This window comes from Aethalodelphis obliquidens, unplaced genomic scaffold (assembly GCF_003676395.1).
Source record: "Aethalodelphis obliquidens isolate GAN/ISIS:26980383/991018 unplaced genomic scaffold, ASM367639v1 scaffold43, whole genome shotgun sequence".
Classification (NCBI taxonomy): Eukaryota; Metazoa; Chordata; class Mammalia; order Artiodactyla; family Delphinidae; genus Aethalodelphis; species Aethalodelphis obliquidens.
Window position 1 is genome coordinate 10,344,210 of NW_020837987.1, and position 15,358 is coordinate 10,359,567.

Below are 15,358 nucleotides of genomic sequence, written 5' to 3' on the forward strand. Positions count from 1 at the left end.
AATGCCCTTTTTCTTCATCAGCCGTAGGGCCCCAGGGGAACGTAATTTTGTGTCTGTGGGCTTGCCTCAGCAAACCATGGAAAACATGAATTCTGCCATGGTACTCAGTCCCACTGAAATGGTAGTTCTGTCTTTTTCTCAGTTTGTCTGAGGGTATCCTAGGAAATATAGCCCAGCCTTTATCTCCTGCCCCCAGGGCAGCAGGGGAATGAGGTCCAGTCTCTACTCCTCACTGCAGGGCATCCAGGGGTCATCTCCTAGTCATCTCCTATCTCAGAGCCCCCTAGGAAACGCAGACATGTCTCCTTAGAACAACAAAGTAGTCTGGACCTTTGGATGTGGGAGAAGAGACTGGAAGGTTAGTGCTTGGGTGAGTGAGTTGGAAGGTTGCATTTGGAGCCCAGAAATAGATGTGGAAGTGGCTTAGGGTGGAAGCCTGCATGGGACAGCTCCCAAGGCTGGGACCTCGAGTGCTTGGGCCCTACAATATGACCCCTAATTCCAGGAGCCTGAGGAAAGGTGTCCCCCAGTCGTCCTCTCTGGAGAAGGGCAGATCTGGCTTTGTTCACTGATACAAAAATCTTTATTTAAGTACAAAATATTAAATAAAACAAATATTAATTAATAATAACAGCGGCAACAATATTAATATCACAAGAGCTCTCGCCTGCTGGCCCGTAGCCTTCCTCTAGTTTTTCTCCTCTGATTCTAACAGTTCTCTGAGATAGGTGTTTCGGCAGCTGGGAAAACTAAGGCCCAGAGAGGGGAGCACACTGGTCTGAGGTCACACAGCAAGTCAGTAGGTCTGGGAGCTAAGGGAAGGGCAAAGGGGTCTCCTGGATCCAGCCAGGGCAGTGGGATTTTGGGGTTCAGGTGCAGAGGAAAGTACCTCCCCACAGTCTGGCAGTTATAAGCAGGGTGACAAAGAGGCTGAGGTGGGCAGGGCCAGGCAGGGGGGCACCCCCCGGGTGGGGCTGGGTAACCAGGTCTGGATGGTTACAGCCATTTCCAGTACAGCAAGAGACGTTGAGATGGGTAAGGCTGAAAGCTTCAGCCACAGGGAGGCGTTGGCACCAGGAGGGGGTTGCACAGCCTCTTATGGTGTAGCTTGGGTTCCCCAGTCCTGAGGAGAGAGAAGACCATCTGAGACTCCCAGCTCTCGGGCCTGGGACTGGAATTCTCACTGGGTACCAGTGAGAATACTGGTACCCAGTGAGAATTGCCCAGGTAGAATACTACCTCGTGGTGGGTACCCCCAGAGAAAGCAGCAGGTCTAAGTGTGGTCCTGGGACCCCTGGGGCTCCTTCCCTCAGACCCTTCCAGGGGATCTGTGAGGTCAAGCTTATTTTTGTAATAATGCTAAAACCTCACTTGCCTTTTCATGCTCTCACAAATGTGTTGTGCTCTCACAAGGGGTTTCCTAGAAACCCTAGGACATGTGATCTTGCAACAGACTGAACGCAGAAGCAGATATGAGGGTCCAGCTGTCTTCTATTAAGCCAGATATTAAAAAGATTGCAAAATGGTAGAACAATGCCAGTCTTCTCGTTCAATTTTTTCATTTTGGACAATGTCTCCTTTTTTTCTTTCATAAAAATATGTCCACATGTGCGTTTTCAATTGTTCTTTTAAAATGAACAAATACTATAGATATGACTGACGTAAGCAATAATTTTTCAGAGCGAGAAGGAATTTTGAGAGCCCAAAGTTTGAGAACCTCTGGAATAAAGGAACCTGCCCAGAACTTCACAGGATAGGATCATGGGAGGTCCACCGGAAGTCCCACCCACCCACGGAAGTCCCACCCCCAAAGAAATCCACATTTCTGTGGCCCAAGTATACATTTCCGAATGAACAAGTCCTAATTTCTTACTGCACTCTGCACTCTCCTGAAGGAAGTCCCACCTTCTCCAACAGGATGATCCACCTCAATTAAGTCCAGCTTCATGGGAAGTTACTTCTTGCAGAACCCCCCATCCCCCCCATAAGTATCCTCTCCCAGCCTCCTAATGGCTCACCATTAGTGCCAGTGGCTTCCAGACATTGATTCATGGGGCCTCGGCAGTCAGTGAGGGAAGTCTCTTTAGAGGAACATCCGTGGGTGCTGTTCCCCTCACAGCTGTAACACTGGAAGCCGTTCAGTGGCAGGTTTTGAAGCTCCAGGACTTGGAAGAAGACCAAGTGACACAGACACCAAAGAAATTAGCACGAGCGGTTCACAGCATTACATCCCCAGGACTCCCAACTCTCAGCCCTAGATGTCGTGGAGCCCTCTTGTGGTCAGGAATTGGAACAGCATCCTCTTTTGCGGGCGTGGTGGGGGGTTCTCTAGGGTCTGCGAGAGAAATTCCAACCCTCAGCTCCCCACGAGCCCCCACCTGCCTAGACACAGGGTAAGACGAAACAGTTCTTGCCCTCAGAGAACTTACGATTTAGAGCTACACTGTCCCATATGGTAGCCACTAGCCACATGTGGTTGTTTACATTGACATTGAAATTAATATTAAATAATAAAAAATTATTGCTTATGTTAGTCATATCTATGGATATTTACTGCATTGGAAATGAAAACCAAGAGACTTTAAAAAATGTATTAGTGGGCTTCCCTGGTGGCGCAGCGGTTGAGAGTCCGCCTGCCGATGCAGAGGATCCGGGTTCCTGCCCCGGTCCGGGAAGATCCCACATGCCGCGGAGCAGCTGGGCCCGTGAGCCATGGCCACTGAGCCTGCGCATCCGGAGCCTGTGCTCCGCAACGGGAGAGGCCACAACAGTGAGAGGTCCGCGTACCGCAAAAAAAAAAAAAAAAAAAAAAAAAAAAAAAAAAGTATTAGTTCATTTTAAAAGAAAACTTGAAAACTCACGACATGTGGACATATTTTTAAAAAATAAAAAGGAGACATTTTCCAAGTATCAAGTGCTCAAAAGCCATATATAGTAGAGGCTACCATATCCGACAGCACAGATACAGAACATTTCCATCACCATGGAAAGTCCTGTTGGACAGTAGTGATTTATAGAGACAGAATAACACAAAGGATCTAGATTATATTGAAGGGCAGAGTTAGGGAAATTTTCCCTGAGGACAATGCTTTAAAGCTGAGACCTAACGAATCAGAAGTAGCCAGCCAGGTGAACTCCTGGGGGAGAGGTGTTCCTGGTGGAGGGTACTGCATGTGCAAAGGCCATGAGACAGACACATGCTGGATTAGATAGGGCATAGTAGAGTCTTCGCATTTCATTCTAAAAGCAAGGGGAAGGCGTTGAAGTGATTGAGGAAGAGTGACATGATTTGATTTACATTAAGCTGTTGGTGGGAATGTAAACTGATACAGCCACTATGGAAAACAGTATGCAGGTTCCTTAAACTAAAAATAGAACTACCATATGACCCAGAAATCCCACTACTGGGCATATACCCTGAGAAAACCATAATTCAAAAAGAGACATGCACCACAATGTTCACTGCAGCACTATTTACAATAGCCAGGACATGGAAGCAACCTAAATGTCCCTCGACAGATGAATGGATAAAGAAGATGTGGCACATATATACCATGGAATATTACTCAGCCATAAAAAGAAACGAAACTGAGTTATTTGTAGTGAGGTAGATGGACCTAGAGTCTGTCATATAGAGTGAAGTAAGTCAGAAAGAGAAAAACAAATACCATATGCTAACGCATCTATATGGAATTAAAAAATAATGGTACTGATGAACCTAGTGGCAGGGCAGGAATAAAGAGGTAGACATAGAGAATGGACTTGATGCCATGGGGTGGGAGGGCGAAGTGAGAGTAGCATTGATGTATATACACTACCGAATGTAAAATAGTTGGCTGGTGGGAAGCAGCAGCACAGCAGAGGGAGATTGGCTCGGTGCTTTGTGATGACCTAGAGGGGTGGGATAGGGAGGATGGGAGGGAATCTCAAGAGGGAGGGGATATGGGGACATGTGTATGCATATGGCTGATTCGCCTTGTTGTGCAACAGAAACTAACACGGTATTGTGAAGCAATTATACTCCAATGAAGATCTATTAAAAAAAAAAATCACTCTTGCTGCTGTGTTGAACATTGGCTGTAGGGTAGCAGGAGGACCAGCAAGGTCATTGCAACAATCTAGGTGAGCAGCCATGGTGGCTTGCACCAGGATGGTGAGCAGTGGAAGGATTCAAGAGGATATAGAAGCATAAAGCACAGGTCTTGGTGAAGCTTTGCTAGTTTCATTGAATTCCCACAAAATTCTTCTTTGAGAAAGGGCTTGATAGGTCCACTTTTCAGAGAAGGAAACAGAGAGGAGGGTTTCCCTTCAAGCACGCAGCAGTCAGCCTGAGTGCACCTCCCCACCCCAATCCCAGGCCTCTCGCCGGGTCCCCTGCCCCTTACCTGGGCCCCCATTGCATTTGGTGGTGTTGCAGCACCGCAGGAAGTGGAAGGTGTGGTTGTTGTGGAAGCCAGTGGGGCCTGGGCAGCCAGGAAGGTTGCCACAGCCTCGGGAGTGGCGCTCATCCCTTGGACTCTCTGTGGGGGCAGAGGAGGAGGTCAGATTGTTGATGAGGGGCTGAGATTGGATTTGCCCATGGTAGCAGTCCTCTGTCCATCCTCTGCTTCATCCTTCATTATAGGACCCTCATTTTATTGGAAGCAACCATATATCTAGCCAAAAGACACAATTTCCAGCCTCCATAGGTAGAGTCAAGTGGCTAAGTTCTGGTCAACGTGATCTAAGTAGAAAGATTTTATGGGACTTCTAGAAAGGAGAACCTCAAGTGGCTAAGTTCTGGTCAACGTGATCTAAGTAGAAAGATTTTATGGGACTTCTAGAAAGGAGAACATTTACAGAAGGAGGGGTGCCCCCCTTTTGCCCCTTCTTTTCCCCCCTCCTTCTTCCTGGAACTTGGACATGAGGTCTGGAGCTCAGGCAGCCATCCTGGACTATGAGGCAATCTTGAGAATGGAAGCAATATGTAAGAAATGAGAAGACATTTGGGTTCCTGGTGACTGTGGAACTGTCCTAGTGGCCCTGGACTTCCCATCACTGGACTTTCTGTGTGAGTACTAACTTTCTACCTTGCTTAAATCCTGGTTATTTGGGGGTTGTTGTTAAGTGCAGCCTTGGGGAGGAGCAAAGCAGGGAGGGGGAGTTGCTGGCAGGTTGGGGCTCACCTTCCAGGCTCTGGTGGGTTACCACATCCAGGCACTGTTCTCCAGGGTTGCGGCATTGCAGGGTCTTGTCCCGGCCCATCTCACAGCTCAGATCTGACGAGGCACAGGAAGCACATTCGAGGTAACGGCTTCGGGGAAAGTTAGAAACCTGGCCTGTTTAGGGAGGATTAGGAGGGTGAGACTCCATGGGGAGAGTCCTGGAGACCCAGCTTCCTTGAGGACTCACTTCAGCATCAATTCTTCCTTATCCCACCCTTCAGCCAATCATCAAGTGCTGTCCATCCCACCGCCTGAATCTTTCTAGAATCCATCCCCTCCTTTCCAGCTCCATGACCAGGTCAGACGTCCTTCAATACCAGCTTCCTCTCTGGCCTCCTGGTTTCCATTCTTGCCCTTCCCACCCCAGTGTATCCCACATAGCCCTAGAAGTATGTTCCTAATACGCAAATCTGACCCTGCCTCTCCTCTGCTCAACACTCTTCCATGGGTCCCCAGTGCCTTCAGAATAAAATCCAAGAAACTCAGCGTGGCTTTCAAGTTCCATCAAAGACTGGGTCCTGGTCACCTTTCCTGCCTCATCACTCTCCACCAGCCACTCAGACTCTACACCGGTTTTCCTCAGTCCCTGAGTATACATGCTGACTCCTGCCCAGCCTCTGCATCTGCTGTGGTCTTTGCCTAGAACCCTTTCCCTGCTCCCTATTTTCCCTATCTCCTACTCATTCTTCAGAGGCCATCTTCTCCAATTTTGCCTCCTCCGAGAAGCCCTCCTTGACCTCCCAGGCTGGATTAGGTGCCTCTCGGGGCTCCCCAATCCCAGCCCTGCCCACTCTGGGTCATCCCTGTCTGGTGACAAGTCTGTTTCCCTCATTGTCTGTTTGTTTTTGGTCATGCCACATGGCTTCTGAGATCTTAGTACCCCCACCAGGGATGGAACCCGTGCCCCCTGCAGGGAAGCATGGAGTCCTAACCACTGGACTGCCAGGGAATTCCCTGTTTTTTCTTTTTTTCACTCTTTCTGTTTGTTTGCTTGTTTGTTTCCTTCTATGGATTCAGTCCCAGGAGGGTAGGGCCAGGGTTATCTTGGTCATTATTATGTCCCAACACAACCCAGCACAAGGCTGGGGCCAGAGAAGATATTCAATAAATATTTGTTAAATGAATGAATGAATGAACAATTACTTAAAACCCTTCTATTGTTCCCTGTGGTAGCCAGCTTCCAAGATGGCCCCCAGTGATCCCTGCTTCCTGGTATTTGTCCCTTGTGTAGTCCCTTCCCATAAGGAATAGAGCTGACCTGTGGAACCAGTAGGATACTGTGGAAATGATGGTGTGTGACTTCTGTGTTAGATCACACAAGACATTGCGATTTCTTCCCGGCTCTCTCTTGGATTACTTGCTCTGGGGGAAGCCAGCTGCCGTGTTGTAAGGACACTCAAGCAGCCCCACCGTGAGGTCTACATGGTGAGGAGCTGAGACTTTTGCCTAAAGCCATGGGAGCTGGTCATCCGTGTGAATGAAGCTACCTTGGGCGCCTTCTGATGACTGCAGCCCACTGTCATCTTGACTACGACATGATGAAAGACGCAGAACCGCCTAGCTAAGCCACTCCCAGAATCATGACCTTCAAAAACTTTGTGAAAGAATACATGCTTACTTTTGTTTTAAGCTTTGGGGCAATCTTTAATGCAGCAATAGATATTTAATACACTACCCAATCATGTCAGAGGTCAAAGCCTCATCTGATCGATCTGTGATAAACTGGCCTCTCACACGGACCTTCCAGTCCAGGCCAAGTGGATGAGTTACTTTTCCCTGGAAACACCAGAGTCATCCCTCTGCCTAGGCCTTGGCTCACACCATTCCCAAGCCTGGCATGCCCTTCCCTTCGTGACCCCAGATACCCGAGTTTGAGTTTGGGCCAAGTCTTAGAGAAATGAGAGGGCTCTCTGAGCCAAGGCTCTCCACGGGCAGGCCAGCAGCTGTAATTAGGTGAATCACTTATCTCCAAAGCCAGACCTTTCCCACCCTCTCCCAAAAGAAAAAGAACTAAAAGGCTGACAGCCCACATCTTCTAATATGAACCACCATGAAAATGAAAACACGAGCTGCCATCACTGTCAAAATAGCTCATACCACGCGTGGGTCTCCTCTGTGAGCTCTTCTTCTTATGTCACTCTTCTAAATGTGGGTGATCCTCAGGCTCTGTCTTAGGCCCTTTTTTCATTTCTCATGGTACACACTCTCTCCCATGGGATGTTATCCATTGACACAGTTTTATCTCCACCTATCTGCTGGGAACTCAGAAATCTCTCTCCAGGTAAGACTTCTCTCCCAGCTCCATAGCTGGGCCTCCTGGAGGCCCTTCAAACACCTGAATCTCTACCTGCCCCCAACAAGACTCTCCATCTTCTCCAAACTGCTCCTTCTCCTGAATTCCACATCTCTGAGATGGCCCCATCTGGTCCCCCAGGGTAGAATCCTGGCAGACTCCTTGATCCTCCATATCTAGGCACCCATCTGATACTTCCACTGCCCTGTCTCCTGGTTCTGTAATCCTTTTGCTCTACTGTTTCTGATATCCAGTAAGTACATCTATTGAGTTCTTAATTTTAGCTCCTGTTCTTTTTTTGGTTTTATTTAGTGCCTGTTCTTTATTTCTGTTGGAATCATTTAAAAATTGGTTTCCAGATTTCTGCTAAAAAGTAACCTTTCCTCTATTTTCTTGAATATATTGATCATAGCTCTTTTAAAGTTCCCCTGTCTAGTAACTCCAATATCTGATTCATGGGCTTCCCTGGTGGCGCAGTGGTTGAGGGTCCGCCTGCCGATGCAGGGGACACGGGTTCGTGCCCCAGTCCAGGAAGATCCCACATGCCGCGGAGCGGTTGGGCCCGTGAGCCATAGCCGCTGAGCCTGTGCGTCCGGAGCCTGTGCTCCGCAACGGGAGAGGCCACAACAGTGAGAGGCTCGCGTACCGCAAAAAAAAAAAAAAAAAAATATGATTCATGACAAGTCTGTTTCTATTGTGGGATTTTTCTCTTGGTTTCGGTCAGTTGGTCCTTTCTGTTCTCTTCAGGGTACCTTGTACGTTTTGACTAGATGCCAGACACAGACGACTATTTGTAAAGGCTCTAAATGATGTTATATTCTGCCAGAGAGGATTAGGTTTTCTTTCTGTCTAAGATCCGACGTATGCATTTTTAGGGCTGGTCTATTTCAGTTTTGCCCTTACTCCTAGGATGTGGTCCCAGGGGAAAGCCTGAGACCTCTCTTTCCAGCGTGGCAACTTCGGTCCCCCAGCGTCATATGCCTGCTGGAATTCCTGCTCAGTGCTGTAGCTTCCCAGATACTATTTTCTGTAGAGTTCCTTGGAGTCTCACCCTATGCATGCACGGCTTGCCAATGACTTGAAGGAAATTTGCAGATTTGGGGACTCCCTTTTCTGTAGTTCCATGCATTCCAGGATTTTACTTCTCATTTTCCAGACACTCTGGCAACCCCAGACTCCAACCTCTGCCTTGTCAGTCTAGCGACGATCTCTTTTCTATTTGCGTTCTAGTTCCCTTCCAGAGCAGTGAATTGGCAAGTGTATTCAAGGAAAAAGCCAGCTTGTCTGTGGAATTCGACTTCTGTGCTCCCCTTATTTCGAAGATTGGAGCACCTCAACTTCCTCTCTTCATTTGCTTGCTCTTGAGTGACTTTAATCATTGTTTATAATTTGTCCAGCTTTTATAACCGTCATTGGCAGGGGGGTTGGTCTGATACAGGTGACTCCACATGACCAGAACTGCATAACCACCCCTACATCTAATCCATTATCACACTCTGCTCATCTACCTGCTAAATAGCTCGTAACTCCAACCACTTCTCTCCATTTGCACAGCAGACACTCTCTTCTTCTTCTTCTTCTTTTTTTTTTTTTTTCGGCTGCACCACGCGGCATGTGGGATCTTAGTTCCCCAGCCAGGGAATGAACCCGCGTCCCCTGCAGTGGAAGCACGGAGTCTAACCACTGGACCACCAGGGAAATCCCTACACTCTCTTCTTTATCTGGACAACCTCACGCACCTCCAAGTTGGTCTCCCCTCATCTACCTTCCCTCCATCCTTCCTTCCCTCCTATCTCTCTTCCACTCTGAGGTCAGAATAACATGTCAAAAAACACAAATCTGAGGGCTTCCCTGGTGGCGCAGTGGTTGAGAGTCCGTCTGCCGATGCAGGGGACATGGGTTCGTGCCCCGGTCCTGGAAGATACCACATGCCACGGAGCGGCTGGGCCCATCAGCCATGGCCGCTGAGCCTGCGCGTCTGGAGCCTGTGCTCCACAATGGGAGAGGCCACAACAGTGAGAGGCCCGCGTACAGGAAAAAAAAAAAAAAATCTGATAGTGATGCTCTGTACTTGAAACGCTTTCATGACCTCCCAGTGTTTCCCAGATGAAGTCTATATGCCCCACCATAGCCTAGAAGGCCCTGTATAATGTGACCTTGCCAATTTCAGCAGTTCCTCTTGCCCCATCTCGCCCTTCCTCCAGCCATGCTACTCTCACCCTCCTCTGGGCCTTTATATCTGTTGCTCCCTCTGTCTGGAAAAGCCTTTCTACTGTCTTTTTAACAGTCTGACTCCTATTCATCCCTCAAGATCCAGCTTAGCTGTTGCTTCCTGTATAGGAAACCTTCCCTGACCTGAGTCAAGTATCTCTTGATTCTTAGTTATCTCAGCCCTGATCACTCTGGCCTCTGTTTCCCCTGTCTCAGCCCTGACAATTCTGGACTGTGCTTCCCTATTACAGCTCTGACCTCTCTGGTCTCTGTTTCCCCTATCATGGTCCTGACTCCTTTGCATGTGCTTCCGCATCCCAGCTGCGACTAATCAGGGCAGTCACCGTCAGGTGATGGATGGGTCCGTCCGCCTCCCCCCAGCCCCGCCCACATACACATACACGCTAGACTATGAGCCCCATAGGGGCAGGGCCCAAGGCTATCTTGGTCACTCCTGTGTCCCCAGTATCACAGAAGAACAGGATGTGGTTTAACCAACTATTCTAGTCATCACAAACAGGGTAAAATGGTGTTAGATATGGGGCTGATAGGGACTTCCCTGGCGGTCTAGTGGTTAAGATTGAGCACTTCCAATGCAGGTGGCATGGGTTCGATCCCTGGTCAGGGAACTAAGATCCTACATGCTGCGTGGCACGGCCAAAAAGATAAAAGGGGGGAAGTTGATATAGATATATTAGTTATTAAATTACTGAATTGACAGCTGCTGCCCAAGAGGACCCCTGACCGCTCCCAACCCTCTCTGTACTTTATTTTTTTGGCCACGCTGCACAGCTTGTGGGATCTCAGTTCCCCGACCAGGGATTGAACCTGGGTCACGGCAGTAAAAGCCCAGAATCCTAACCACTAGGCCACCAGGGAACTCCCTGCAAACCTGGCTTTAGAACTCTCATGTCCTCAAGATCCACTAAAGGGGTGACACCAGGCCCAGCAAGTGGCCTCCAGTTCTGACTGGTCAATATTATTCTGCGGCACTGACCAATATGGTTAAATATTTTGACTATTATCTCTGATTACGAGTATTATTTAGACTCAATTACAAGTGCTTTCCTTCAGCACATCTAACAGAGAGAGGAAGCCATCTAACAGAGAGAGGAAGCCAGCATCCTCTCTTGTCATGTCCTTGAAAATAAATCTCTGATTCAGTCCCCACCAACAGATGAAAGTTCAAGGTCAGGATAAATGAAAATCTAGTGTAATCGGGATGGATGAAGAACAAGGGAAAAAACCCAGTGCAGAGGCAGGTGCTCTGCTTCCTGACGTCATTGTGACTAGACTGGCCTGAACCCATTTCCTTCCTCACCAGGGCCAGAAAGAGGAATCTGTCTGACTGTGCACCATGGGTCCATTCGCTCCCCAACCTTCCTCTGCTGTGAGAACTTGGGGAATTTGAGCCTTTCTAAGTCTTTTTCTTATGCTGACCAGAGCCTAAAGGCATGAAACTCAACAAAAAGCCTTATGGAAGTTTCTTCACATTCTTATTTGTTGCCCAACTTAAGAATCATCGATTCTAGGGAACTTTCCAAGCCCACGGCAGCCTGTCTGATTCCCTCCTATTCTGACTTCCTTTAAGAACTCTGAGTCTTTGGTATCTCTGGTCTTTGTATCCCTTGCTGAGCATCTATTGCTTGAATCATCTCCTGTCCCATGAAAAAAGTTACATGGCGAAAACATCAGTGAGATACCTCACGTACCTCTCAAGTGTGTGTGTGTGTGTGTGTGGCTTCTTAAAGGCAGGTGTTGCATCTTATAAATAACAACCACACACACACACATACACACCCCCCACAAACACATACGAGATGGGATAGGATTAGGGATGGGATGCGTTTGTAGATGGCAGTGGGATTGGGGACAGTTGAGATGAGATGGGGTTGATTAGGGGATAGGATGAGAGATGTCTTTGGAAGGAGGATGGGTTTGAGTTGGAGCGTGTTGAGGATAAAAGGAAGTTGGGGACAGGATTGGAGGTGAGGTTGAGTTGGGGTTGGAGCCAGGCTGGAGATGTGTTTAGGATAAGGAAAGGTTTGGGCCAGGGTAAGGCATGGAGCTGGGGTTGGGGTGGCCTAGGATGAGGGATAGGACCAGGATGATGATGGAGGTTGAGCTGGGGATGGTTTGGGGTTGGGGATGGTGAGGGCTGCCCTACTCACCAGGACTGGGCTTGTTGCACAAGTCTGACCCACACACGGCCTCCGTCAGGGAGATGATCTGCGTGCCAGTCCGATAGCTCATGGTCCTGTTGGTCTTTTCTGGGTGGGTACAGCCTCTCTCCACCACCTCCAGCTCATCACCTTCTATAAGGAATGTCTCATTGTCACCGCAGAGGCTCCCCTGGGCCCAACCAGCCTCTGACACTCCTGGTTACAAGGTCACCCGCTCCCAGGGCTGATCCCTGCCAGGCCTCTCCTCCTGCTTGAGTCCAACTCTCTCTTTTCTAGAGCTATGCACCCTCCCCCCAACCCCCTACACTGGAAGCCTACTTTCTTTTAGTGATAACACCATCCCTGGGACCTTCTGGATCCTTCTACCCGCTCCCTCCTAGCTTGGTGATCTTAGCAGGGAGATGCCTCTGATAGGAACCTTTAAAGGAAAATGCTTCGAGCTTACCAAAAATATAAGAGAATGATGTAATAAATACTGTGCTTTCATCACCAAACTTTATAAAATATTAGCATTTTGCTATATTTGTTTCAGATCTTTTTAAAAAAAGAAACCAAGTTTAAAAGACAGTTAAAGCCTCCTGGTTACCTCCCTCCCTCAAATCCCACTTCCCTTACGCTCTGTCCAGAGGCAAACCCAGGTGTAGGTAAGTCTAACACCTCTGTATGCAGAATATTTATTATTGTTTATGTGTATATCGTTTATTTATTTTGATTGTTAGATACTATTTCTATTAAAAGGTGTCAAACTCTGCAACATGCTTTTTTGTTTTTCTTTCAACCTTACATTTTTGACACGTATCCAGGTTAATACCTGCAGCCCTAGCTCCTTCATTTAAGCTGCTGTGGGGTATAATGCGTGATTATACTGTAACGTTTTTCCTCTGCTGACAACTGACTTCAGTCTTTCCAGTTTTCCATATCACAAACGTTCAGTCTAAGAACATTCTTTGACAGGTGTCTCTGGGCAAGTGTGGCCAAGGTTCTCTGGGGTCTCTACATTCCTAGAAGTCCAACTGCTTGTTGTAGGGCATGTTCATCTTTAACCAGATATTGCCTATTGCCACGTGGCTCTGTTTGGTGGATACACCAATTTACCCCCTAACAGCAAAGCCCGCATCTCCACAGCCTCATCGACCTCAGTATTGTCAGATTTTTCTTTTCTTTTTTTGCTGCACCAAGTGGTATGCCGGATCTTAGTTCCCCAACCAGGGATCGAACCCGTGCCCGCTGCACTGGGAGCACAGAGTCTTAACTACTGGACTTCCAGGGAAGTCCCTGTCAGAGTTTTAAATGCTTGTCCATCTGGGGGCTTGTAACCGGTCTCCGTGTCTTTTTCATGCGTATTTCCCCGATGGCTCGTGAAATAAGGTTTCTTTGTCACTCCCGTTCCCTGCTCCAGCTCACCTTCCCATATGCGCAGGACCGTGGTCCTGCAGAGGTCCTGGCCGGGGACACACTCTTCCACCCTGCAACTCCCGGTAGTCTTACACAGCATGCACCGCAGGCCCCAGGAGACTGGGGGCAGAGGGGGGAGAGGAGAGGTGTTATCGCTCTGCGCCAGGATCCCGCTTTCGCCCCCTTAAGCCCCAACACCTGGACCAAGTCTCCAGGCCAGGTGCACTCAGGTTCGGACTCCACTTTTGCCCGCCCCTGGGTTCCAAGGCTGGTTTCCAAACCGCTATACCATCCTTAGGCCAACGTTCTATCTCCACCCTCTACCCTAAAGTTCTTTCTCCGTCCACAGGTCCTTCCCAAGTCCAGCCCTCGCTCGCTTTCCCTTTCACTCTGTCTGAGCGCCGGGCCCATCCTGAAACTCCAACCCCCCTCCTCTCCGCGGGTGTGGACGTTCTAGCCCGGCTCCCAATTAGGTCCTTTCCTCCACCCCGCCCGCCTCGGCCTACTCCGCCTCGCGAGCTCTCCTAGGGGTGTTCTAGCCTCACCAACTCCAGCTAGTCTTTATGTTCTACCCCCGTTCCCGGTGCCCTCCACTAATGCCCACTGGCTCTCCTCCCCTCCGTAGCCTCTCCCCAGCGTTCTCTCTCTCCACCCAACAGTCCACACCGAACTTCTAACCCCGCCCATCAGCCGTACGGAGATTCTAACCCCACTACTAACTGTGGCCTCCCCAGAAGTTCTCCCCGCTCCCACTAGCTGCTCCGGAACTGTTAGCCCCTCCCACTTCCCCTCCCCGAAGTTCTGACCCCGCCCACTAGCTCCGCCCCAAGGCCTATCCCTGCCCATCACGTCTCCCTTGCGGTCCCTTCCCCGCTCCAAATTCGGAGTCCCCTTCCAAGTCGTTACTCATTCTAGGCCTCCCGCGGTCCGGAAAGCTTTCCCGGTTATTCATTACCGAACCATCTCCCAACCCCTACCCCCAACCCGGCCCTGCCGCGCCCTGACAGCAGTTCCTTCTCAACTTCCTTTCGTTTTCCAACCCTTTTTAGATTTTCCAGAGAAAGGAGGTGAGAAGTCTCGTCGGCTAGAGGATAGTGAAAGGGAAGGCACCTCGAAGGACGAGCCTTGGGTCCCCGGCCCCCGGCTCCGCGACGTTGAGCCTGACTTTCTTTAGACCTTTTGTTAAATGAGACGCTGTCCTCCCTGTCTTGCAAATGTGTCTGTGTGTGCGTGTGTGTGTGTGTAGGGGGGGAGGGGGTGATCTGATAGAGGGGAGAGGGCTGTAGGAGCCCCCTGCGGGTCAGAATCCCACTTACAAGGACTTGCTGTGTGACCTCGGACCAGTTACTTAACCTCTCTGTGCCTCAATTTCTCTGTAAAACGAGATTAAAATAGTTCCGCCCGCCCAGTTGGCAGTTGCAAGGAAGGAGCTTAGAAGAGTGCCTGGACTAAAGAGCGTACTCACTACATGGCGGCTGTTGTTAAGCGCCTTCGCTCTACGAATATTTCCTGAGCGTCTACTGTGTGCCTGGTACCGTGCCGTGTGAGGCTGCAGACAGCAGGAGAATTATTATTTGAATGTGGGTGGAGGGGCTGGGGACTGAGCCCTCCTCCAAGTCATCAGACTCTGAGCTCTCTTCCCTTCCTCTCCCGCCTCCCTTCCCTCCGGTCTGACCCGGTCCCCAGCGCAGAGATTCGGGCACCCAGCCCCTACCTGGAATGCAGGTCTGAGCCAACAATAGCAGCACTGGCAGCGGGCGGCCCATGTCCGGCGGCGGCTCCTCTCCGCGGTCTCCCTGCACCTCTCAGTCTGGCCTCCGGGAGGAGACAGTTATGTGGCCCTGGGGGCTCCTCCCAGAGGTTTGCGAAAGAGCGAGTCAGCTCCAGATGCGTGGGTCATCCACCCCCACCCACCTTCCTCAAAAACTTCCTTCACCAGGACGCGCCAGCGAGGGGTAGGGGGGGTGGCTCTGCTCTGACTCACGCTGGCCGTGGTCACAGCTCTCCCCAGACTGCCTGGGTACAAATTCCATTTCTCTCTCTTCCTGCCATGGGACCTTGGGCAAGGGCCC

General features: G+C 49.7%; 1 protein-coding gene across 3 annotated transcripts; it reads right to left on the bottom strand.

Annotated features, from left to right (window-relative positions):
- Nucleotides 1–560: 560 nt before the first annotated feature.
- On the bottom strand, nucleotides 561–15,130 carry PLAUR (plasminogen activator, urokinase receptor). 3 transcript variants are annotated; one of them, XM_027079747.1, is made up of 7 exons: nucleotides 15,001–15,130; nucleotides 13,296–13,406; nucleotides 11,880–12,020; nucleotides 5,166–5,318; nucleotides 4,386–4,520; nucleotides 2,019–2,165; nucleotides 561–1,123 (listed from the first exon to the last, which is right to left on the bottom strand). In XM_027079747.1, exons 1-7 carry the CDS (start codon nucleotides 15,050–15,052, stop codon nucleotides 870–872), a joined length of 993 nt encoding a protein of 330 aa, XP_026935548.1. In that variant the 5' UTR covers nucleotides 15,053–15,130; the 3' UTR covers nucleotides 561–869. The 3 variants fall into 3 exon arrangements, with proteins under 3 accessions (XP_026935548.1, XP_026935547.1, XP_026935549.1); XM_027079746.1 differs by having other exon boundaries at nucleotides 11,880–12,023; XM_027079748.1 differs by lacking the exon at nucleotides 11,880–12,020.
- Nucleotides 15,131–15,358: the final 228 nt, after the last annotated feature.